Source organism: Crocodylus porosus, unplaced genomic scaffold, assembly GCF_001723895.1.
Source record: "Crocodylus porosus isolate Cpor-Errol unplaced genomic scaffold, CroPor_comp1, whole genome shotgun sequence".
NCBI classification, from domain to species: domain Eukaryota; kingdom Metazoa; phylum Chordata; order Crocodylia; family Crocodylidae; genus Crocodylus; species Crocodylus porosus.
This window is the reverse complement of record NW_017728947.1, coordinates 56,313,942-56,338,688: the sequence shown is the minus strand read 5'-3', so window position 1 is coordinate 56,338,688 and position 24,747 is coordinate 56,313,942. Positions and strand designations below refer to the sequence as shown.

The window sequence follows — 24,747 nt, the reverse complement described above, 5'->3', positions numbered from 1 at the left end:
TAATAAATCTAAATCTCTGAACTTTTATGACATTTTGTAGGGGCTTTAGAGCCCACATACCTATTTGCCATCACTTCACAGTCATAATCCCTTCCTAACAATCATGAATAAGAGTTGAAGTTGTCCTACTTTTTGTCCAGTGTTACGTTTCAGCAAATGCATACAGCAGCCCTGCCTGCAAGCAGCTGAGTATCCAGAGGTGAACAAACCTGATCCTGTATACTTGGAAGCAAGTAAAACACTCTGATTGATGTTACTGGGTACAAATTTGTTGACAGAATTATTTACGTTTTATTAATATCCCCCAAGATTGCTAGCATTAGTGCTCTTCTCCCACTCCTTTAAATGGCATCTGTTAACCTTTTTGCTATTAATCCTATTTGATCCAAGTTTATTAAGGCAATCATTATTGTACGGCCATAAGTTCAGTTATTCAGGGCACCAGTGCATATTCACCATTTGGCAACGAATTAGATCTCCAGTTGCAAGCTGGAAAAATGAGTGTTTTGCACTTGCAAAAGAATAGCAATTTTTAGCAACCCCTTCCATATTGATCAGATATTCTCAGCACAACAGGCTACAGCAAAAATGGCCAAGAAGACTGTCTACTACTTTGGATAAATCCAAGTACATGTCCCATTCCCTGTTCTAGTTCCTAAGTTAAAAATACAGACAGTGCTCACTAGGCAAAGGCACTATAGGTCCACGGTTTATTAGGAAGCAGAAATTCACTAAACAGCAGACAGTGCAGTCATGATGAATGGGAAAGTCACATTACTGATGTCACGGCAATGTGAAGTATGGGGCTGCTCAAAGTTCTTGCCCCCTGGCCCTCTTTTTCACTGAAGTTCTATACAGTGCTTTCAATAGAAAAGTCAGAAAAAATTAAAGATTGATCTCTCCAAAAAAAAGTTCATTTATATTTTCATTTCCATTTTAGTTTATTACTCATAGATAAAATATAACTCACCAAGACTAGTTTATTTCTGTTTGATATTATCCAATATATTATGTTTGTGGGCCCACATTTGACTGGGAGTTGCACAGTTGGTTTGAGATTCTACATGTGCATGATTCCCTTAACAGCAGCTTCAAAAGGGAAAAATACAGTACAACATGAAATATCTTACCACCATTTCCAATTAGGAAGAAATAGAAATTAGTAGCTTTTTTCTCCTTACACTTATCAAAGAGTAAGTCATTCTCATTAGTTTGGTAATGTCGTTTCAGTTGCAGAATACACACCTCATTATCCAGATGTGTAATAAGGCAGGACACTTTCAATTTAACTTAACATTCTATTATTTTTAAGTGTAGGGGAATTAAATTAGTGAAATTTTAAACAGAAACTAACAGAATTCAGTCTCTTGTCACTGGCATTGTTTCAAAGGATGCATTCCCCCAAAATCTCAAAACTAAGAGCTTGTCTAAATAGGGAAATTTACTGACTGATGTATACCATAACCCTTCATGTGACCACTTATTCTGGAGAAAAGTGTTGCCAGTATAATTATAGTAATATGGTTCTGCTAGTAGATTTCCCTGTGTAGACAAGCCATGAGTGATCAGAATAGAATTTCTGCTCGGCTAAAGCAATAAAACAGTAACTGTCTCTAAAAAGGATAATAGCACCAGTCACACTTATACATGTAACATGAGAACTGTGGCAGGTATTTCAAAAAACTGTTTCAAAAATGCAATTTCATACAGTTCTATCGTATTCCAAGTGCAGATCCAGCTCTATAAAGCATAAGAAATAATTGCTACAGTTTTCCTTTAAGAACTGTCCTCAGCAGCAGGTGCAGGCTGCTATTCTCTGCTTGTTTTTATTGCCAAATCACAGAAGAGAAATTGCAGCTACACAGTAAGAGTCAAGACTCATTCCAAGGTAAGAATTACAGGGACAATTCTGCAAAGGCAACAAAGGATCAAAAGACAAAGTAAATTTATGTAAAAAGAACAGGCTTAAAAGGTAACCTCATATGGAACTATTTAACACAAAAGCAGTAAGCTGCTTACTCATAACCCCCAATGTTACATTTGCTTTCCTGATTTTGATCAGGTCTGTCCCTTTCCGTGGTTACAAGAGTAGGAATGGAGGGACAGACACAGAGCAGAGCATACAGTAATTCTTTCCAGATCAGATTGTCCGATAAACATGATAGTCCAGCATGTTACAAGAAGAGGGAATGTTAAATACATTTCTGTAACAATTGTTTGACAGTGGGGTCTCCTTCAGTCTGCCCCCAACCTGGGCATGACTTACATTTCTTACCTCTCCAAGACATAGTTCAGAGCCTACTCAGACACAAATTGTGCAGTTTTACATCACAGTGCAACTTGCTGAAAAGGATCAATGCCTGAATAAAGCCCATGAAGCTAGCAGCCAAAGGGTAATTCTGGGAAATATATAACTACAGAAAGAGGTCCAATAAGGTAGAAATGACTGTTGTTAAGATTTCAATCTGCTCCATTGTATAGCATCAGATTTTCTGACACTTCCGAACAGCCACTTTAAGCTCTGTACTCCTCTTGGTAAATTACAAATAACTGCCTTTAAATCTGGAATGGCTAGATTGCTACAAGATGGGAGATAGAGATAAAAAGTAAGATCTAGGTCCAGCATGCACCGAGTTGCAGAGCACTTCGCCCCTGCCCATACCAACCACTAGTCACAAAGTTTGTTCTCCAAAGGCCAATAGCTTACTGACCAATAACTGGCACTTTTCCTCTCCCAATCTGTTGTTACTGCTACTGAATGAACTCTATTGGTCCTTGGACAGGAGGCACTGCTTGACATGTCTGGAGTGCATTTCACTGTTCTGCTGCTGGAGGTTCTTCCTCATTTTCTTGCTTGTCCGGATGAGATTCTGGAGGAATTAGGCACTGGACTTCTTCAGTGCTGATTGCCACTTTGTCAGGTTGGAGCCACCGCTTTAAATATTCCAGAGTGCTGAAGGAAAACAAGGGAGAGAACCTAAATATAAAGCAGCAGCAAAGCCAGTATTGAGTTAAAAGCAGGGTGGGGGATAGGGAAGGGGCAGAGTATCTCTCCATAGGGATTTCCTCTAGCCCAAGGCAGAGAAGACAAAATTTGATCCCTACCATCCTAATAGTTTTAAGTCATGAATTAGGACACCAACCCCCCGGGACTACAGTTCAACATGCAGGGGGCAACATCTTGAAACAAAACTAGAAATCTGTACTACTTAAGACAACGTACAACTCAACCCAGAAAAAATTCTTTTCTCTTTACTTCATGTATCTGAGGACATTACCTAGCACAGAGGTGGGCAAGTATTTGGGAACATGGGCCACACAGGGAGCTTAGGTGACCTACTGCAGGCCAGGGCAGCAGCCCAGAGCAGCATCCCCCCGCTCCCTGACAGCTCACCAAATCTCCTTATGTGGGAGGGGCTGTGAATGGAGCTGAGGCAGCAGCCTGCCCTTCTACCCCAAGGAGGGACTTGGGCAGATACCCTGATCCCCACGGGGAAGCTAGTGCCTGCACTTGCAGCTGATATTGGTGCCCACCTGGCACTGCTTTCAGTACACAGGCCAGGAGCTGGTGCAAGCTGTGGGGCCAAGCTGTAGCTGTCCATGTTTTGCCCCTCCCCAGCCATCCTACAAGGGGGAGATAAAGAGCTGGCCCTGCCTATGATGGGGGTCAACAGCCAGTACCGGGTGCTGGGCAAAAGCAGGACCCAGCAGCAGGCACACTCGCCACTTTCAGGGCCCTCCTGGGTATGGTTCCTCTCCACTGCTGCTACTGCAACACTGCAGGCCCAGGGTGCCCTGAAGGTAGCGCAGGACAACAGCAACAGGGAGGAGCCACAGGACAGTCCTGGCAGGGTCTCTGGGCAGCTGCAGTCAGAAGGGCCCCGGAAGCAGCAAGTGAGTCAACTGCCAGATCCTGCTTTTGCCTGGCATCCAATACTGGCTGCTGCGGCTCATCAAGGGCAGGGCTGCCTCTGTCTCTCCTTTTCACTCTTACCCCCAACTGTCCTGCACCTAGAGCATGGCCCCACCGCTCACACCAATGCACCAGAAATGGCACCAGGCAGGCACTGGCATCAGCTGCAGATGCAGGCAGCAGCTTCCCCCTGGTGATGGGACATCCTCCTGGGTCCACAGGTGACACTGCTGCATCAGCTGCAGTCCCCAGCAGTTGGCCTGATCCCTGGCAGGAACCTGCAGGCAGCATCCACAGCTGATGCCACGTGCAACTGGCACTCCTTCTGGTGCACAGGGCAGAAGCTGGTGTAAGCTATGGATGGGTCTGGGATGTACCTGCCTACCGAGCATAATGCAGCAGGCAGAACTACTGGCTCCCTATGGGCCGGATCCTATGACTTTGCACCCAACAACTTGCAGGCCACCAGGTATAATCAGTTGGCAGGCTGGATCCGGCCCATAGGCTGTATATTGCCCACCCCGATTTAGCACTATGGGAAATTTAACATTTCTGGGAGATACTTTACATACATTGTAAACAAACGTTACTGTTACGGAGGGGTGCACTGATAGGGGTTTTTACAGCTGATACCGATAACTGATTTTTAAGGAGGCATATCAGCTGATACCGATCTGATTTCCGATACCAGCCCAGCAGTGTGGAGAGCTGCCTCCAGACGGTAAATCTAGTGTGGTGGAAGGGAAGGGGTGTGTGGGGGAAGATCAAGGCCCATGTGGTGAGGGAAGAGAAGGGTGGCGCTGAGGCAAGCAGGGCCCAGCCCAGGGTGGGCGTTGGACAGTGCCATGGCTTGTCCGGGGTGCATGTGGCTCCCACCGCTTGTACACCACTCAGCCGGGAGCCGCTGGTCCCGCGCCCACCCTGACTGGGCGGGGGCCTTGATCTGCGCCCCCACACCAGCCTTAGCCCTCCCTCACTGCAGGGGCCTTGATCTGCCCCCCTACATCCCTTCCACCACAACAGACTTACCAGCTGGAAGCAGCTCTCCACGATGCCGGGCTATGCTCCTTTCCACCTGTGCTGTGTTGCGCTGTGCACATGCATGGGCCATTTATCAGCCAGATATGGCCGATTTCCAATATAGTCAATTTTCCTTATATCAGTGCACCTCTACTATTAGGTTTATTTGCTAGGTAAAAGCTGATCTCTGAAGAATTTGTGTAATTCTCCCCAACTAAGGAGATCTAGTAAGGAAATAACCCTAGGACAGTGTTTCCCAACCTTTTCCAGCCCAAGGCACACTTACATTAATAAAAAAATTCTGTGGCACACCTGCAAAGGCATTCCCCATCCTCATCCCTATTGTAGCTCATTGCCATGGCAAAATTCTGCAGCACATCTTTTCATTTCTGATGGCACACACCTGTGCCACCGCATACTGGTTGGGAAACACTGCTCTAGGAAACCCATATGAAGCTTTGTGACTTAGCCTCTCCAATTTAAGAGACCATCATGCTGTGCAAAAAACCTGCTGGCACATCTAGCCCATCCCTTTGTCAGGTCAGGAGAAATTTATTTGGAGAAGGTTGCTTAAAATATTAACATGCTACTGCATCTATCCTTGAACATTTTATAGTGCTATTATGCTAACATAGCATATTAGGCAGATCTCTTCCCTTATTTACATGCGTACTTTAACTCTAATGTAGAATGCTACTATTCTAAAAAGATCCACGGTCCAGTTTCTGTTCAACCGTATGCTTAAATTCTCAGACGTTAATACCAGCAATATTGCCATACCCAATTTCAGTGGATCAAACACTGAAGTTTTCACAGTGCAATGCCTACTGAAGTCAACTGGGAGAAGAGATGGGACAATATTTTCTTAATGTTTTTTCAACCTTAAAAAAGTTTCCACAATGAGCAGTTGGGTCTTCATTACTTAGCTGTTTTTCACTTAAAATAAAGTTAACAGACTGAAGAAAAAGCAAGAAAATTATATGGGGTACAAATTATTTCTCACATTTATGCTCTAAAATGAGCTTTAATGGGTCTTCTTTCCAAAGGTCTCAAGGAAAAGCAATCTTCTTTGAAATGGAAGCAATCATGGTAAATTGCAGCTCAAAAAGGAGTGATTTTTCACAAAAATATAATAAGTCACTAAAAATATGAAATTGCAGCAGAAAAGTCCTCTCATCTTTACTCATCATTTATGTGAGAAAGTGCGCAAACACTATAGGCTGAACACAGGACTGGAAACCACGGTTTTGGGACTTCGTATTTCAACTCTGGCAGCAGCTTCCCCACTGGACCTAAACATGTAAGGAGCTCCATAGACAGGTGTGTCCCACACTTTCACCTGCTTGAAGCTACATGCACTTAGTAGAGTTATGCACAGATGCAAACACTGGCCTGCCTGGAGCTTCTGATGTTAAGCTTATGGCTAACTATTTGTAATCACCAAACTTGATAAATTTTCAGCCTCTGAGCATCCAAAATGTAGCAATGAAAGGTAATAAATGGCCTCAACTGTTTCATGTTGGATCCCTAAAATTTGAAGCACTCAAAAATTTAGCGACCACCTTTGAAAATTCAGGTCTTGTCCTCCTTTGCTTTTATATTTAAGATGGAGATATGGCTACTTACTTGTCACACAGCTGCTATGGTAACATTAGCAAACTAGAAGATGCAAAACGATAAGTACTATTTTTACTACAATACTCATGCACATACCAACTGTTTTCCTTTTTAAAACAAATAAACAAAAGGGAAGGTTGGAACAAAGAAAGCTCTAGCCTAGCTGCTAACAAGGATGGTAGTTCTTGAACTGCTTTTCCTCATCAATGTGCTTATTACCTCTCATCAGATTCGTGTTCTTCGATATAAAATTCAGACTCAAATTTCTCTTGCAGAAACCTATTCCAGCATTCTTTCTTCGCTTGGGCAAGAGTATGCAGCATGTCCTTGGAGGTCACTTCCTGAGACAAACCCTTAATTCTCATCAGTCTTCTTTCTATGAGAGGGAAAACAATATAATTGTTGTTGCGGGGCAGTTTACAAGAAAAGAAAACACAGGAGATTGTTTTATGGACTGAGGGTTTAAATCCAAATGGTTTTAACACTTCATGACCAAATCATACTACCATCTTGCTACTACCTGAAATCTGAATAGGTATATTCTTTTATATTTAAATGACACTGAAACGTACAATAAAATCTCTATTCAGCATATGTGAGGAATGACGGGTGCTGGTAATCTAAAAATACCGGCGCAGGGGGTGGGGCTGCTTGCACGTGGTAGTGGGTGCGGGGTGGTAGATGGCGGCGGCAGCGCAAGGTGGTTGCATATGGCAGCAGTGGTGCAGAGTGGTGGATGGTGGCGGCACCACGGCAGTGGTGGGGTGCCGGCTAATGTCGGCTAGTAGAATGCTGGAAAACAGGGATTTTACTGTATTTCTTTTTGAATTTGCATATGTAGTTTTGACAATGAGCAGTGTCATGCAAAGGAATCTAACTAGGCCAGCTTACTGTGTGGCACAGTAAGTAGGCATTTACTTTGGAAGCTGTCCTCTTATATTCCAGAATTTAAATAGTTATTTAAAAGCAAGTTAAGCCTCTAGCCCAGTGCTTCCCAAATTCTTCCTCAGCATGGCCCCTGACTCCCAACCCCTCACCCCCACAACCCCATCCACTGATGTTGCAACCCCATTTGGAGATATGACCCAGTTTGGGAACAGCTGCTCCAGCCTTCATGAAAGCAAAGGCTGTGCACCCTGCAGTGATGTCTGCCCGAGTGTGCAAGCAGTCTGAAGCAGTAATAACATGGGAGTTTCTATATTTTCAAATTCAGAGAGGAGCAAATTGATCCTATTGGTTGCAAAAGGGAATGGATTTTGAAACCTAGTGACAATAGCAACAAATTTTAACTAATTAACAACTGATCAAACAGGAAGGCAGACTGACTGCCAGCTGAAGTTACTACAGAGTGCGAGGGAAAGAGGATGGATTCTCATGAAGATTTGCACACTCTTCTGTGACTGGCATCTTTGTTTAGATGTCTCTCGTGGACAGGGCTTGTGAAAGTATTGCTGCTGGGTTTTTCCCCAGGTCATGGAAATGGAGGGCACCCCATGTTGGATTCAGGGCAGGCTTCAAAACAGGCCAGGCCTCAGCTTTCATAGGATCATAGAAAATGAGGGTGGAAAGGGGCCCCAGGAGGTCTCTAATTCAATCCCCTGCCCTCTCAAAACAGGACCATCCCCAACTACATCATCCCAGCCAAGGCTCTGTCTAGCTGGGTCCTAAAAGCCTCTGAGGATGGAGAGTCCACAACCTGTCTGAGTAACCCGTTCCAGTGTTTTACTACCTCCCTAGTGAGAAAGCTCTTCCTAATATCTAACCTAAAGTTCACTTGCTGCAAGGTGAGGCGGTTGCTCCTTGTCTACCACCACTGAGAACAGTCTAGTTTCTTCTTCTTCTTTGGAGCTGCCCTTTAGGTAGCTGAAGGCTGCTATTAAATCCCCTGGGCCGCCTTTTCGGCAGATGAAGCCGCGAGAGCTGCCATTTGAGGGTCAGCGCCGAGCGCGGCAGGGGAAGCAGCGGGTGCAGGCAGGCACTTCGGGACGGGTGGAGACGCGCACTCACCCAGCGACGCCAGATACACGGCGGAGTCCTGCAGCGGCGCCCACGGCTTCGGCGGGGCTCGGGCAGGGCCGCCGGGCGCCTCCGCAGGGCTCCCGCTGCTGCCGTCCGCGCCCGCGAAGGAGTCGGCAAAGGCCTCGCGGGCGTCCTCCACCTGATCTGCGCCGGGCAGCGCCGCGCAGATATCAGCCCAGAGCTCGCGGCTGGAGCGGGCCACCACGCTCTCCACCGTCCTCATGGCGGCGCAGCACCCCCGAAGAGAAGCAGGCCTGGAAGCCGCTGGCACCAGCTGCGGGCGGGCTCACTGACGCCGAGCCCGCCCAATCAGCGCGCTGGCTGGGCGGACGTCCCGCCCCGCCAATCCGCTGGCGGGCCGCGGGGGAGGGGAAAAAGGCGCAACGACACCTGCACTAACTGCGGCTCGCCGCCATCTTGGAAGCGGGCAGAAGCGGCTTAAGAGGATTTCGCCCTGCGCCTGGGAAAGAAAGCAGCCGCCGTTGCCAACAGCCACTGGAGCCCGTCGGGGGGGTGGGTTGCAGCGCGGCTGCGCAGGTGAGTTGGGGGCCGGGGCTCCGGGCTGCGATCGACCCTGTGCTCCCCACCCCAGGCGGGGCGGGGCCGGCCTGGCTGTGAAGCAGCTCCCTGCAGCACGGGAGGGAGGGGCTCCCCGTCCCTCCAGGTGTCTGGGCCGCGGGCCGGCCCCAGGCTGCGCAGGCGCACTGCAACCCTCAGCCCCTTCGCTGGTGGCGGCTGCAGTGGCTGTGGCGCACGCTGCATGTTGCGGACATTGCGCAGTCAACTGTGCCACTCACGCAGCCCAGCTAGACGTGCAGTAATTATCACACCACAACAATGACCGTGCAGCTGTCAAATGAGCCAGCCAGCTACAGTTAGTGCTTGAATGCGTGTAACAACTCTTCAGTTGGTTTCCAGCCGCTTTCATTTGAGGGCATGGCAGGGCCCTCCAAGCCGGCAGTGCTGTCTCTGGGCTCAAAGGCGCTTGTTATGGGAGGGCTTCACCTGCGGGCTGAGGTCCCCGTGGCGAACATGTCTCCTTCTTCCCCAGCCATGCCCTCGTGGCCTTTAAAATGAGCACTTGTAGTTAGTCCTGAAGGTTTTTTCCTCCCCTCTGTAATGAGATTAAAGAAGATTTTACAGTATTAGATGGGCTAACCTCTCTGTCCCCATAGGAGACCCACTGCAGTCCCTTGCTTCTCAGCTCTACTCCCTTACAGCATTTTTAGGCTGGGAAGCTAAAATAAAGTGAAGGTAATTCAGTCATCTTCAATTCATAGAATCAGATCAGTCGGCCTGGAAAGGACCTGCAGAGCTCATTTAGTCAAACCCCCGCCCCAGACAGGATTGTCCCTACCCAACATAAGCCAATCCCCTGGTGGGATAAAGAGTATAGGAGAGTAGGGTTGGAAAGTACAGCCCTCTCAAGGCAGGATTGTCCCTGACTAAACCGTCTCAGCCAAGTGGCAGCCTTTTCCCTGGAAGTGTTCAAGAGCAGATTGGACAGACATGATGTCTCTAGGTGCCTGTTCTAGTGTGTGACAGCCACTAGAGTCAAGTTCCTCCTCATCCTCTGCAACCTAAATTTCTTCTACTGGAGCCCAAGGCCATTGTTTCTAGTCCTGTCACCTATGCCCACAGAGAAAAGCCCATCTCTTTATAATAGTCCTTTGGATACTTGCAGCCAGGTATCAAATCTTCTCTTCTCCAAATGAAATAATCCTAGTTCTTTCAGCGTTTCCTCATAAAATGCACTTCTTTCCCTTTTTCTAGCATTGCATAGCTGACTGAGTATATTTGGAGGTCTTTGGCTTGTTTTTAAGCAGTCAGTTTTAGCCACTAGTGGTGATACCAGACGAAGTCAAAAGAGTAGTCTGATTGTGTTTATATTTGGGGAGTCATTGCTCTTCAACATTGACTTTCAAGATAATTATATTTTATAAGAAGTGAGGTTTATTCTAATGTGCATTACTGCCCTAGATCTTCCTTCCAAACTTTACTGCATTTGATTTTCTTTAACCTCCTCTCTATAAGTTCATTAAAACCAATCAAGTGTGGTGAAAACTAAATAAATGCTAGGCAGCTTTCTGCAAGTGACATTCTGAAATGGAAAACAAACACCCTGCCTCATGCTCATAATATTAATTCTTTCTAGATCTCCATTCTGCCACCCAGAGATTTGTACTTGTATTGCTTGGCACTCATGTAATATTTCCTAATTAATTTCGACTATCCCTGCTCAGTGTTGAGTTGACCATTATGCAGTTTTTTAATAATTGTTAGTGTAATTTCTGGTTCACATGCTTAAGCATCTATGACGAAAAAGTGAAAAACCTTTCAAACAAAAAGAATTTGCTTTAGCACAACCCTAAAAGCACGTTTTTGCTTTAGTGAAACCCTAAAAGAGTATGTTGGTACAGTAGGCTGTAAGTCAAACCTTTCCATAGTCAGTGTTTGGCATATAAAGATTATTCATCTTTGATAAATATGTGGGTAGTAAAGGGATCAGAGGCTTGAATGTCCACCCTTGCTAAAGATGCCACATCTACCTAGCAGTTGCATATAAAAAAATATGGCTGCACAAGGCTGCCATTTTCAAACCTGTCTTCTATGGCCTGGCTTCCAGCTTGCCTGTATGCTAATAGTAGTGTATTAACTCCATTTAAAAGCAGGGCATTTGCTATTTTGTAAACTGTTGCAGCATGTAAGAGTAATAAAACCTTTACCATTACAAGAAATTACAGTAACTTTGATTTAATTCCAGCATCCTGGACAAACTCCTGTTTAGCCTAAATTATAGAGTTTTTTTCTATGTAGGATTTCTTGTGTACATTCAGTTGGATTCATTTCCTGTGTCCTGTTCCAGTGTCTTGGATGGCATTACTCTGTACTGCTAAGCAGGGTGATAGGAGACTTGATGTGTAGCTCTGCTTTCAGAAGTTACTGAAATAGCATTATGAGTTTTGTGTTTGTTCCTCACTGGCTTTGCATCAAATGTATTTGATCACAAGTAATTGTTTCTTCCAACTCCCAGCTTTGCAGGTTCAGCCTGGCCTCTATAGCACATTTTGCACATCATCACTAGTAATAATGATGCAGCAAGCCAGATTAAGATGTCTGACACCTATCTTGAAGGTAGCCACAGGCATTGCAAGATTGGAATCTAAAAACACTTGGGTTGCCTTGGGATCCCTGGATGACTAGAAGTTGAAGCACAATGTGGAACAAAACAAAGGCTGTGCTACTTCCTTGGGGCTAATGGAATTAAAACCTATTAAAACTTGTCAATATGGTCAGCAGTTCCGACCAAATGCACATAAGCAATAAGAGAATGACATTTTATTTTTCATGGCAGACCCATACTTCAGGTTGCTTCCTGGTAACCTGAGAAATGTCATAAGGCACTTAAATGATTGGGCTTTTCTTCCCTGCCTTGGCTTCTTAAATGAGGAGCAATTTTCTGTTTCTGGGAATAAAAGAAAAGAAAATCTTCATGTATGTGCCGTAATAATAATTATGATTGATGTAGCAGTAAGCTTTGAGGCTATGTTGCCCACATTGCTTAAACTTGGTTAACTTGTCAATAATGGAAAAATAAACTGTGGAGCTTATTACAGTAGCTTGTCAGGTGTTACTGGGAACAGTTAAACATGCTAAAAACATGATTCACTAATGGTTGGGAAGTGCAGAAAATGAGTAGCTAGATATAGAACCTTTTACTTTTGAGTTGTTGGTTAAAATCCAGGCCAAGGCAATGGTGATAGAAAGCCACTGCGATGCATGTTTGGTCATGTCATTTCATTTCCCTAGGAAATGGTGTTTCCATCACAGCTAGCAGCATAAGGACTATAATTCCTCATAGTAGCTGTGGCTACTTCATGGTTAGAGGTCTAGATTCTTCAGGACTATAATAGGAGAGTACATGTCTAAACTTGTGTAATGGCTGCAAGAGTTGTATGTACAAGACTTAGATGACAGTTAGGATTGGGAAGGGGGGGTTGTTTGTTTATTTGTGCTGGGTGTCCTAGCTCACTTGTATGTCTCTCTCTCTTTCACTGTGACTGTCAGACCAGGGCTGGGACACCACTGTAAGTTTCTCTGTAATGAGCTCTGTGCTGCAATTTGCTGTATTTACTGCGCTTATGGGACTGTTTCTGGCCAGAACCATGGCCTGGACTTCAAGTGGGAAAACACATGCTGAGCTTATCAACAATCTTTACAGTGAGTATCAACAGCAGCTCTGTTCAGTGCTCATATTTAAAGCTGCTGATTAAACTTGTTGGCACTTTATAATAGCGGCATATTTTATTAATTGTTCTAAAATTTCATGCTTGAGTTTTGGCAGCTTTATATGCCTAAACTTCAGAGTCTGACGAACTTAAACGTGCTCTGGTTAGTGTTAGAAGTGGGTCATGATGCTAGATGTACTGGGGAAAGCTTATGCATATCAGTGTCCACCTTGGTTATCTCTGATTTGAGTTTCTCTTGCACTTGCTAAAACAGTATGACCATCTCTTTAAGATGCTCTAGAAGATTATATCATTCTAACCACAGGGAAACTCCGTCTGATAAAAGCGAGCTCTTGCAGTCAGTTCTTCAGGCTGTTACCACTAAGGACTGGAAATTTTGGGCATTTCCCCTCCATTTTGGACAATGAGTCAGGCTGTAATTGTAACGGCTTGGAACTCTCTTACTAGAGCAGGGGTAGCGTATCCGTAGCACACATCGTGCACAGAATGGGCAGCCTCTATGTGTGGCACAATGGGTAGAGAACAGGAAACAGAACAGCAGATAGGGAAAGGGATCGGAGTGGCATTGAAGGAACATGTGGGGCTTAGTTTGTGCTGTGCCTACCAAAAAAGGTTGGCCACCACTGCTAGTGTCACACTACTATTTGTCACAGGAGGGACTGCTACAGGAAAAGTAGGAATGAAGAAACTACATAATTCCATGTTTCTTATCCTGCCAGCATGCCTTGAAACCAAGTCTGAAGGAACCACTGCCAGAAGGGAGAGTGTAATTCAATCTCTGCCTAATTAATCCTTGGCCTATTTACTGAGACTGCCAAATGTAGTGTTATGTAAACACCTTCCTGCTGGGAACTGGACTAAAACCATCAACCCTTTCCACACCAGGCATCCAACAACTACTGCAAGCAGAGACAATCCGAGCAGGGTGCAGGACCCAGGGCAAATCAGCCTGTGCAGGGCCCCACCTCTGAATGCAAGAAAGCTGGTGGCAGATTCAGCAGTGGTGCTGAGTGGCTGGACATGAAGCTGGCAGCAGCATGACATTGCCACGCCACTCCACCCGACTCTGGGGGGGGGCCCCCCAAAGCACAGGGCCTGGGGCAGTTGCCCTGATTGCCACCCCCTTCTGGGACGGCCCTTTCTGCAAGATAGCTGCTTTTACCCCTTACTGGTTTGAATTAATTGCAGGTCAGTAATGTGGGCACAGGTAGCACTGTTATCAAGCCCTACCACCTTCCTCCCCAGGCCTAGCCATCCACCTGTCTTTCTTTAAACCTGTACACTTTGCATTACTAAATGTTTAATGTTCTCTCCATCTCTTTTTGCAGAAAATGGTGTGATTAAATCTGAGAGAGTCTTTGACGTGCTACTGGCAACAGACAGAGCACACTACATCAAGTACTACCCATACATGGATTCACCGCAGTCAATAGGTAAGAAACTTGTGGCAGTTTTCTAGTGTTGTGGTGTACAGTAGAACCCAGATTTCTTTGTATCAGGGTGGGTCTAACCCACTTAATTTTCAGTGGTATGCCAAATTAAGAATGAGCTGTTCTGCTGATTGCTATTGTTTTTAACTTCAAAGGGTGCCACTTTTCCACTTGGAAAATCATCAGCAGGTCCTGCACAGTTGAGTAGAGAAGCAGCACCCTTTATAATAAAAGCAACAGCAAACAGCTGTTGGAGCACCTCAGGGGTCGTGTACAGTTGTTTGCTGTGGCTGAATACACCCAGCTAATTCACCAACCCTCACCTTCCCAGTAGCCTAATGGACCTAACCCTACATAAAACCCTCGTTCTTGTGTTCAGTGGTTACAATGATCTACAAGGGTGTGGACGAGTTGTCGGGTCCTGGTTCATTATGCTAGCAAGCCTTTCTTTCAAATAGTGGCTGAGTGCTAGAAAAGGGGATAAGGGCAATCTATCTGTGCTTACGCTACTTGATACATCAATAGTCAATCATCTTGAGCCACCTTGAGAATTACACTAAGAAAAACTGAGAATTTGCCCTTTGGAAGTTGAGAGTGCCAAGACATGACAAGAGGGACACTGACAAGAGGATACTGACTTTCTGAAAAGTAAACTGCTTATTACGTAGACTGGACTAATGGTTTAAAGATCAGCCCAGAACATGGGCAGCTGATTCTTTATCGGTTTAAATTTTACAAATACTAGGAACCCACAAGTCCAGTTGACTTCAGTAGAAGCTGTGGATACTTGGTATCTCTGACAGTGAACCAGAAAAAGGTAAAACCAAGGCAATCATCCCCCTGTAGATTCACAAATTAATCAGATAAATTCAAACAGTAGAAACCCAGAGGAAAATGGCATTCCCATATGCCTTGTGTAAGGCACCGGGCACTCTCAGGACAACTTCCTTTAAATAACTTCCCTGCTCCTTGCAAATCAGAAAGCAAAGGGATCTTTTTTTAAAGGCAGTAAATACTGGAGAGAAAAAAAAAATCTTTCTTCTTCACAATCACCCCATTCATCTGGCATGGCTGAGACAAGTTTGAACACTATGTGGGAGATCACTCAACATATTGACCTACTATTGTTTAAGTAGAAGCTATAGGAACCCTTATGTTCAAGGAAGGGAGCCATTTTGGCTTTTTCCCATTCACAGAGATTTGCATTTGCTCTAAATTTCATTGCAACTTATTTTATAAAATGCGCAGATAACAAGCATGACCACAACAGAGTAGCATTCACATTTCTTGGAATCAGATAAACAATTCTACAATACAGCATTTTCCTGAAGTTATAAGGTGTAATGACCTAACTGCATATGCATATTATATATTTTTCTGCCTGACAATTATTCTGCTGCTACTGATACTTCTAAAGGAGGAAGCTTTCAGTTTCGTACCTCCAAGAAATGAGACATAAAAAAAAGCTTTCAATATTGGAAGGGGGAAAAATTGCTCTTCAGAAAATATCTCAGTAATTATTCCTCTCATCTTAATTTATTACAAATTGTTAACTTTGTCAATGTTTTCCTTTCAGGATACAAGGCTACAATCAGTGCACCCCACATGGTGAGACAAAATTTTCCAGTCTAGCAAAACTGGGAATAGCTTTTATCTTAAGTTGTAATATCAAGGTGATGTGGGTCCAATACTCATGACTCCTTATTGCTTTGGCTGCTGATGTGTGAAAAGCTTGTTAGGAGTTTTAAAGAAGGATGGGGCAAATTTGAAAAAACAAACCACTCCAAATAGCAAGCTCAAGCTAACAGTTGTTATCAAACTATTACAGGATTAAAGATTTGCTTTTGCATGAGATTCTCTTTCTCCACAAGCCTTCTTTTTCCTGCTCCACATTTCACAAGTGAAATCTATTCTCCTATTAACTTCCAAAGACACTGTTAATAAAAATTGTACCAGAAATTCAATACTGCAACTTTAATTCACCCCAAAAAACACAATCTTGCTTGCCCAATAATAACTTATTTTAAAAAAGGAAAGTATGGGAGAGTAATATGAGAAATTAATAAACCTGTGAAAGTGTGTAAGAGCATGTTGTTGATATCTCCACAGCATGCCCATGCTCTGGAATTACTGAAGGATCAGCTAGTGGAAGGAGCAAAGGCACTGGATGTGGGATCAGGAAGTGGATATCTTACAGCTTGCTTTGCAAGAATGGTGAGTAAAGTACAAAATTGCTTCCTTACTAGTGGCAGACGAGGTTCTTTGGGTGAATCTGCTATCTTTTATTAGACCAACTGAAATAACTGGAAAGCAATTATTAAGCAAGCTTTCAGGTTCAAAAACCCTTCGTCAGGCTAAGGAAGTTTCTGCAGCTGGTGTGTGCTCTTCCTGGATGGAATGAAAAGACTGGTCTAATAAGATATCAGATTCACCCAAAGAACTGTGTCTGCCTATGTCCTTAGACCAACACGGCTACAACCTACACCCCTGCTTCCTTACTAGTGACAGATATGGGAAGACGCAACCTGCTTCTTAAAAAGGACAAGTCCATTGTGGGTTTTTTTTCTTCCTCAGAACAGTTTAAAATGAGATAAATATGATTGTTTCAGCCAGTTCTGGAAGCTAAAACTAGTGCTGTATCTGGCAAGAGTAGCATCATCGTAGTGGCCAAATCAACCAAAAAAACTGAAGGGAGTGAATTAATCTACTTCTGTGCATGCCATTCTGACACTTCTTAATTGCTTCCTAAATTGGAGAAAAAAGGCCCTTCCAAAAATAATTTCTCAGAGCTCTAGAAGCCCAGACAAGGTACACCCCTGCCACAGAGCTGGGTATCTCATTATGAACACATCCTGCCAAGAAAGTCTACTATTTATTTTTTACAACCTTACTATGGTAGATAAAGCTTTCCTAAGGAAGACTTACTAGGGATTTCCATGGGGGATAGTGCTTTTGCTAGTAACTAACATAGCTAGGTCTTCACATCACTCTCTAAGTACAACATTTACAACTAAATACAACCTCTTATTCAAAGGTTTTTAAGAAACAATTTCTTTAATTCTCTATCATCTCTCTACTGGAATGGTAAGGCACTCTGTAAAATGTAGTCAACCTATGCATGAGTTAGCGTATCCATGTTTGTCTTTCCAGGTGGGTCCCACAGGGAAGGCAGTGGGCATAGAGCACATTGAAAAGCTGATCCATGAATCCAGAAGAAATGTTGAAGAAGATGATGCAACCCTGCTCACCTCTGGCCGTATGAAACTTGTAGGTGAGTTGTGTAGCCTGTGACCTCAGTATTTCATTCCCTTACAAGAACATACTCTAAACTGGCAGCACTTGGCACTTGCTGCTTATTGAGATCTGTTTTTCTAAGTGGCTAATGTGATTTAGTAATTATACTGATGCATGCATCTGTCACAATGATATCTGAGTGCTGCTATGGGCCATTGTTGCTGGGTGTAAATTACTGTCTTTATTTTTCTGCCAAGGAACTTGGTTTCTCTATGCTAAGTATGAATTAAAGCTAGATGATGTATAGCATTGATTAGAACCATATGAAGCAGGCAAGTGCCAGTCAATCTATGCATTTCTGAAATTTTTTTTCACTACTCCTTGTAAGAGTGTAATAACACTTTTCTTTCAGTCCTGAGCCTCCTCAGTAAAGACCAGATAATCATACTGAAAAACTTGGTTTGTTTCTCTGAGCAGATCTCCAGCATAAACTACAAAACTCTATTTTTGTTGTGACCCAACTGTACACACTAACCTGTGTCACCCAGGACCCCTCCCAATTCTGATTTTTTTTTTTTTTCTTTCTATACAGTGCAAGTAATGCCAGTTTACAGAATCTCTTCCCTTTCTCTTTTTTAAAAAGTAACTTTAAAATAGTAGCCTCCCTTTCTAAGAGATTTGTGGTACAATTCAATTTTCTGTTGGCAGTCTGAAGTTCTTGAACATAACTTGTCCACAAAAGCTTTTCTCGTCTAGGTGTCACATGCAAGAAAAGATTGGGTTTCTCTTTATGTCGAGTTGCCCTCTGAACAAGTATCTTCGCTCTCCATTTTTTCTCTCCACAGTTGGAGATGGTAGAAAGGGATACCCTGAAGAAGCCCCTTATGATGCCATCCATGTTGGAGCAGCAGCACCCACTGTACCAGAGGAGGTAAAAATGAACAGATATTGTTTCACATCAGTGGGTGTAATGGAATTCAGATAGCTAGAAGAAAGACACTTAATTGTCACTTCCATTCTATTTTTCCTGAAGCAGCAATCTTGTATTTCTGCAGAAAATAATCATGTAGCTCATCCAGCTTTTGTCTTTTCTTTATTCATCTGATTTTTGGCCCTTACTAAAACTGATTCTTCTCTTTGCCAGTTGCTGAATGAATTGAAGCCAGGAGGTCGGTTGATCTTGCCAGTGGGTCCCGAAGGTGGAAGCCAGGTTCTAATGCAGTATGACAAAACTAATGATGGGCAAATTGTAGAAACAAAACTGATGGGTGTGATCTATGTTCCTCTGACAGATAAGGAGAAGCAGTGGCCTCGGTAAAAACTTTGTTCCCTCTGTAATGATTTTTCTCTTGCTTACCTATCTCGCTGGCCAGACATTGTGGGACAAGTTTACTCCTTCAGAGTCCCTTGACACTACTGGAGAAAGATTCCTTAGACTCCTAGCTGATGCTGCCTGCAAAAAGCAGAAGGAAGGGACTTAACATGCTCGCACACAGTAATAGGAGATGCACACTGCTATGTTACATAAAGATTAGTGGAGCTTGCTAGCTTTTACAGCCTGTTCCTTCATGTAATAAATATTGTATTCATATTGATACTTGCATTGAACTGAAGGAAGATGCTGAATCTATACAAAGTAGTAACTTGGTTGCCTTTTCCCCCTCCCTTTAGGGATGAAATCTGAGAGATTGATATCGCTTACAAAATAACCTTGGAAAACAGATGAACCAGTATCTGAGAAAAGAACTGTAGGTGTGTATGGCTTTGCTTTTTAAATGGAAGTTCTGCTTAGTGGACGCATTGCAAAAGCAAGCGTTCCTTATAAGAATTCAGTTTGGAAGGGTGAGGGAGGAAGGTTCCTCCAGATCAACTAGTGGCCAGATTACCAAGCACTGGAGCCCTTGTCTGATCTCTTACTAGATACCCATGTCAAACCAGAGAAGTACAGCTGTTTGTTTGCTCAGCCATGAATAAAATATCCATGTAAATTAAGAAGAGGTGAGTGTACAAATAGGTAGATATGAATTCTCAAATCTGTGTTAAACTTGATTATGGACTATATTGCATTCTTGACTTCATCTAACGCTTGAAGAATTACAAAACTTTTTGATACTTCAGAGGTTATAAATGTACCCAGTGCAACAAGCAAGCTCTTATTTGTCATTTTAATCTCCTAGATTAAATGTGGTTTGCTTCTGAGGATACCACCAACTCATCTGCTATAGCAATGCCAGGTCTTTCCAAAACTAGGACTTGGTGTGAACAACCCTATATGTTTATGTAGAGTTGACAAGGCATCCTAAGCTTTGTGAATTAATTACTTTGCACCTCTGTTTTGTGCCTTGCTTTATTTCACAAAGGTTTTATGTTCCCAGGAACCACAATGGGTGATATGACAAGCAGGAGGCAGGGTTGTGATTTTCCTTTAACTTGCTGCTGTTTGAAGTTTCTTTGTAACATGGGGATATTTTTGGAATCGCTAATTTAATAAACCAGTATTAATTATGAATATGTGAGTTGATGGGGAATGGGTGGCACTTTTATTTTCTCCTGTTTTAAAGATCAGGCTCTTTAGCCACCACAGCTGCAGCTGGATGTTGTGGTATGATGCAGTGCCTCCTGTCACGCGGTGCTCAGTGATGCTGCTGTCATGTAGAACTAGCCCCGGGGGCCTTTAGATGGGGGTGGGGACTGTCATATATGATTACCCTAAGCCAGCAGTGCTGCTGCAAGCAGAGGCAGAGTGGCATAGTGTACCAGGCAGGCTGGCAGCAGTGGTAAAAAATAAAATGTAACTAATTGCATTTTTTTAATTTTGAATTGAACTACTGGTACTGGCACAGCCATGCAAAGCCTAGCGCACACACTGGCAGCTCTGCACATGCTTGCCAAGCTGTGCACACTTGTGAGGGGACTCAAACCTGTGGCAGTGGGGAGCCAGCATCATTGCTGTACCGGCGGCATGGAGCTGATATCTCCCTTCCTGGGAAGAGCCCCAGAGAGCTGGCAGGGGGCAGTGTTGCCTCTGCCCACCCACCTGGCTGCCGGTGGCTGCAAGTAGTGCATGCCTGCTCAGGCTGAGAGGACCACGCTCCTCAGGGCAGCCCTCACCGCAGCCCAGTCCTCTCCCCGTGTACTGCCGGGGCAGAGCGGAGTGGTGCAACGCTCGGGGCTCCCCCCGGGGGCGGAGCTGCCCGCAGGTCATAAGGTGACTGAGCTGGGGGCCTGGGTAGGGATGGGGTGAGGCGCAGCACCAGCTCCCGCAGCGCCCTGCCTGAGGCCGAGCCGACCCGCGCTCCTGCCAGGGCAGGGGTCCGAGCCGCGTCCCCCGTGGGCTCCAGGCGGGGCGGCCGCTCCCTGCTCCGACACCCCTGAACTGCACGTGAGGCGGGCTCCAGCCCACCCGGGGCTTTGCGTCAACTTCCTCCAACGGCGGGGCCGGCATCACACTCGCCGCCGGGCCCAGGGGACCTGCGACCCCAGCGTCGCGGGGCCACGCACAATCCGAGCGCCGAGAGAGGCGACTGGTCCGCGTCACAGCTCGGCGTCGGGCGGGGCCACGTGGGCGCTTGCTACTGATGTTGCGGCTGGGGCGGCTGTGCCCGGTGTCGGTCCAGAGCAGCAGGGCAATGGCGGAGGCGACAGCGAGCGAGCTGGGCCGGGAGGGCGGCGAGCGTGAGGATGCGCCGCCCGCGGCCAAGAGGCGGCGGCTGCAGGCGAGCGGGGTGGAGCGCTTCGTGCCGCCGCCGCGGAAGCGGAACCCAGGCGTCAGCTTCAGCGAGGCGCACTTCGCCGAGACTAGCTACTACTTCGAGGGCGGCCTGCGCAAGGTGCGGCCCTACTACTTCGACTTCCAGACCTACTGCAAGGGCCGCTGGGTGGGCAAGAGCCTGCTGCACGTCTTCGCCTCCGAGTTCCGCTCCCACCCGCTCGCCTACTACCGCGTCGCCGCCCGCGCCGGCCGCCTCCGCCTCAACGAGGAGCCCGTGCGGGACCTCGACATCGTGCTCAAGGTGCGCCGCCTGTTGCACCCTGCCAGGCTTTCCGGCCGAGCGGCAACAGGTCCTTGAATCAAAGAAAAGCCGCCGGTCCGGGCCCCAGGGTCAGCAGAGGAGCTGGAAGAGCTCATGGGGGGTAGCTCATCTTGGCAGCGAGGGGAGGTGGGCATGGCAGCACTCTGAGGAGTGTGGCAGGGAGCTTGGGAGTCTGCCATGTCAGTGCCCTTCTGCCCAGTGATAAGCTTCCCCAGCTGTTTGCCACACAAGAACAGGCGTGCTGTGTTTTCCACACTTGAAAAGCAAATGACAGCCGAGAGCTGCCATGTTCCAGTTTGCCCATGAACATTGCCAACGGCAGCCTTCAATCCAGCCTGGTGTGGAGGTGGGGCATCTGCCTTTCAGATTTTCAGCTAGGGCCAAACAGCCCAGAATAAGTCTTGAAATTAGCTGAATGTCAAGCGATAAAGTTGCTGCTAGCTCCTGGCTATAGCTGCTGTAGTAGGCAGAGTGCATGTGCCAGAGAAACGGAGCTGATGTGTGATGTCAGCTCATCACTGTTCCTGTGCTGTTTTTTTTCAGTTGCATTCAGGAGCTGCTGAGGTGGTCTGTCTGTGTAGGGAAGACTTACTTGTGATGATGACATCACGCAAGATGGGGTTTTGTTTCTTCCTGGCTTGATAAAATGGGACAGATCACACACAAGAGTACAAGGGTGCAAGTCTGGGCTGTGCAGAGAGAGCCCCACTAGATCTGTGCACTTGTTCTGGAAATGTTAGCCTGTGCCTATTACCATACTAATGCAGTTGCATAGCTTCCAAGCTATAATCTAATCATACTTGGGTACAGATGCTTATTCTGCTTGTTCTAGAGCTAACTTGAATATCTTATCATGGTGCAGGGTGTCTTGGGGTGCTGTGTGAAAATGCAGTAGCCTCTGTAAATGCCATAATTGGAAAGTAAGGAGTCTGTTGGTGTTAGGAGCAGATAAACTTAAGCAAGAAACCTGTCAGCAGAATTCACTGCTGCAGGAGTTTAAAAGTAACATTTTATCTTTTTAGAAAGTGCTGTGAAACTTCAAGTACAGCTTCAAAACTAAAGGTAAAAGGAAATAGTTTTCCAGAACCTACAGCATCAAACCTGCAGCAAATAAGATAAACTTTACTCTGAGGAGAAAAAAAGGGTAGTTTTGCATACCAGCAGTGGGTTGTGTTGAGTTTTCCCTTTTCTAAGAAACATCAACCACAATATCATTGCTTGAAGCAGGTAATTGAATTGGATGGCCCAATATAATGAGTCATTGCAGTATATCCTATTTTCCAGTATATTTTCGGTTTGTTTCTTAGCCACTATTGAATCCCCACTTGTGCTGGAATGGAGGATACATATGTTCCCTATTTCTAATGAAAAGGACACTTCGGAAGATTCTCTCTTCCAGTAACTTTGTTTCGCTTGTAGAATAATGACTTCCTGAGGAACACCGCGCATCGCCATGAGCCTCCAGTCACCGCTCAGCCTATCCAGGTTTTGGCAGAGAATGATGAGATGGTTGTTGTGGACAAACCTTCTTCTTTGCCAGTACACCCATGTGGCCGATTTCGACACAACACCGTCATCTTCATCTTGGGCAAAGAGCATAACCTCAAAGAGTTGCACACTATTCACCGGCTTGACCGCATGACTTCTGGTGTGCTCATGTTTGCCAAGACTCTAGAAGTGTCCAAGAGGATTGATGAGCAAGTTCGACAGCGGCAGGTAAGGTTGAGGTCTTAAGCAGCATGTTTAGTTAAAGTAAAGCCTGTTGGCCAAAGTTTTGAGTACAGCCTGTGCTTAAGGGCATTTCAGTTTAGGGTCTGTTATTTCAAAAGGTCATGTGCTAGTATTAAAGGTGAAGGCATTTGTATGCATTGCATTTCCCACAAGCTGCAGTTGGGAGACCATTAGGCTCTGCCTAGGTGCCACAGTCATTGGTACAGTAGGATTAAGAGAAATTAAATTTTCTACATATGATCTCTTGGTCAGGATATGAGAGAGATTCTGTCTTGTCTCAGACCTGTTCTACTTCATTTTATCAGCTCATATAATACTTTAACATTTATTCTAGTTTAATCTTGTCAAAAATCTCCCTTTCCAAACCTGGAGTTCCACATATTGGTGATTTGAATTCCCCAGAGAACAGAAGATTTATTGATATTTTTATTAATAACGTATTTCAGAGGTGCTCAACCTCTGGCTTGTTAGCAAATAAAAACCTAGGATTCCGGACCAGCCCAAGGATTGACATGACACCTCATTCAATACGTGACAGACAGACTTTATTTACTACAGGTATTCAAAATCAAGTCAAATGAACCCAAACCAAATCAAAGTCCCAGTAATTAGCTATAAGGTGGTGATTTGTCACCAAACAGGCAACAAAGAGGCAGTCTGTTTCTCTTCAACTTCTTGAATAAGTTGGGCACATCAGCAACTGGTGTTAGAGAGATTTCTCACTCTTGAAGCACACACGCTGTTTGCTGTTTTACTGCCTTTTTATACCCTTAGCTCAGCATCTTCAAAGTATTCTTTTAGTTGTGTAAATCAAGAGAGAGTCCCAAGTAGTAATTGATGGGGAAAATCCTGTTAATGAACCTGCCCATTACTGGTTATCAGAAATTTCTAATTTGAATGAGTTACCTTCTTCAGTAACAAGAGGTTATCCAGTTTGGAACATGTCAAGAAACTGATTAACAGCCAGGAAAAACATACGTGTCCTTGGACTAAATCAGGAGGAGATATCTATCACATATGGAGAATGTCTCTTCCTCCACATCAACATGAGTTAATTGCAAAATAAATATTTACCATGCTAATTAATCAAGGATAGACATTTTATTTGGTTACACACCAGACAACTAGGAACAGGAGCCTGCCTGAAATCACACAGGGAGAGGGGAGTTCAAGAAAAGTGGTTCCCCCTCAAGGGAGCGATCCTCAATGCACAAGCTAAGTCTATTCCTTCTCAAAGGAAAGGCAGCAAGAGGACATAGCAGCCCCCCTGGCTCTCCAGGGACCTAGCAGACCTAAGACTAAAAAGAAAGGCCTACAAAGGATGAAGGATGGGATTCGCCTCCAAGGAGGATTATGCTGGACTGGTCTGGTCCTGCAGGGAGCAAACCAGGAAAGACAAGGCTCCGACTCAACTCCAACTAGCTTTGAGCATCAAGGACAATAAAAAGTCCTTTTTCAGATATGTGGGGAGCCGGAGGAAAAGCAAGGGCAACATTGGA

General features: G+C 45.1%; 3 protein-coding genes across 5 annotated transcripts in view; 2 read left to right on the top strand and 1 right to left on the bottom strand.

The window, feature by feature from the left end:
• Nucleotides 1–509: 509 nt before the first annotated feature.
• CUNH15orf57 (chromosome unknown C15orf57 homolog) lies at nucleotides 510–8,861 on the bottom strand. 2 transcript variants are annotated; one of them, XR_002103994.1, is made up of 4 exons: nucleotides 8,558–8,861; nucleotides 6,770–6,926; nucleotides 2,712–2,953; nucleotides 510–860 (listed from the first exon to the last, which is right to left on the bottom strand). XR_002103994.1 is itself a non-coding variant. In XM_019551664.1 (3 exons), the coding sequence occupies exons 1-3, from the start codon at nucleotides 8,790–8,792 to the stop codon at nucleotides 2,815–2,817; spliced, it is 531 nt and encodes a 176-aa protein (XP_019407209.1). In that variant the 5' UTR covers nucleotides 8,793–8,861; the 3' UTR covers nucleotides 1,141–2,814. The 2 variants fall into 2 exon arrangements, 1 of the variants encoding a protein (XP_019407209.1); XM_019551664.1 differs by lacking the exon at nucleotides 510–860 and having other exon boundaries at nucleotides 1,141–2,953.
• A 104-nt stretch (nucleotides 8,862–8,965) lies between these two features.
• LOC109321194 (protein-L-isoaspartate(D-aspartate) O-methyltransferase-like) lies at nucleotides 8,966–19,992 on the top strand. Of its 2 annotated transcripts, XM_019551661.1 has the most exons (9): nucleotides 8,966–9,106; nucleotides 12,638–12,790; nucleotides 14,148–14,252; nucleotides 15,826–15,857; nucleotides 16,359–16,463; nucleotides 17,400–17,520; nucleotides 18,329–18,414; nucleotides 18,628–18,797; nucleotides 19,155–19,988. In XM_019551661.1, exons 2-9 carry the CDS (start codon nucleotides 12,673–12,675, stop codon nucleotides 19,165–19,167), a joined length of 750 nt encoding a protein of 249 aa, XP_019407206.1. In that variant the 5' UTR covers nucleotides 8,966–9,106; nucleotides 12,638–12,672; the 3' UTR covers nucleotides 19,168–19,988. The 2 variants fall into 2 exon arrangements, with proteins under 2 accessions (XP_019407206.1, XP_019407208.1); XM_019551663.1 differs by having other exon boundaries at nucleotides 18,628–19,992.
• Nucleotides 19,993–21,046: 1,054 nt separating this feature from the next.
• Nucleotides 21,047–24,747, top strand: part of RPUSD2 (RNA pseudouridylate synthase domain containing 2) — a 9,283-nt gene continuing 5,582 nt past the window's right edge. The window contains exons 1-2 of the mRNA XM_019552102.1: nucleotides 21,047–21,496; nucleotides 22,937–23,233. Of these exons, the coding sequence (XP_019407647.1) occupies nucleotides 21,062–21,496; nucleotides 22,937–23,233 (732 nt within the window). The 5' untranslated portion in view covers nucleotides 21,047–21,061. The remainder of the gene's footprint in view (nucleotides 21,497–22,936; nucleotides 23,234–24,747) is intronic.

Bases quoted from the DNA above. Each gene is read 5' to 3' on its own strand.
- CUNH15orf57 (XM_019551664.1), bottom strand. From the start codon at position 8,792: ATGAGGACGGTGGAGAGCGTGGTGGCCCGCTCCAGCCGCGAGCTCTGG. The intron at 6,927-8,557 runs GTGAGTGCGCGT...TCCCTCTCATAG, and splicing joins CGTGTATCTGGCGTCGCTGG to AAAGAAGACTGATGAGAATT. The intron at 2,954-6,769 runs GTAATAAGCACA...GTTTTCCTTCAG, and splicing joins GAACACGAATCTGATGAGAG to CACTCTGGAATATTTAAAGC.
- LOC109321194 (XM_019551661.1), top strand. From the start codon at position 12,673: ATGAGCTCTGTGCTGCAATTTGCTGTATTTACTGCGCTTATGGGACTG. The intron at 12,791-14,147 runs GTGAGTATCAAC...CTCTTTTTGCAG, and splicing joins GCTTATCAACAATCTTTACA to AAAATGGTGTGATTAAATCT. The intron at 17,521-18,328 runs GTGAGTTGTGTA...TTCTCTCCACAG, and splicing joins TGGCCGTATGAAACTTGTAG to TTGGAGATGGTAGAAAGGGA.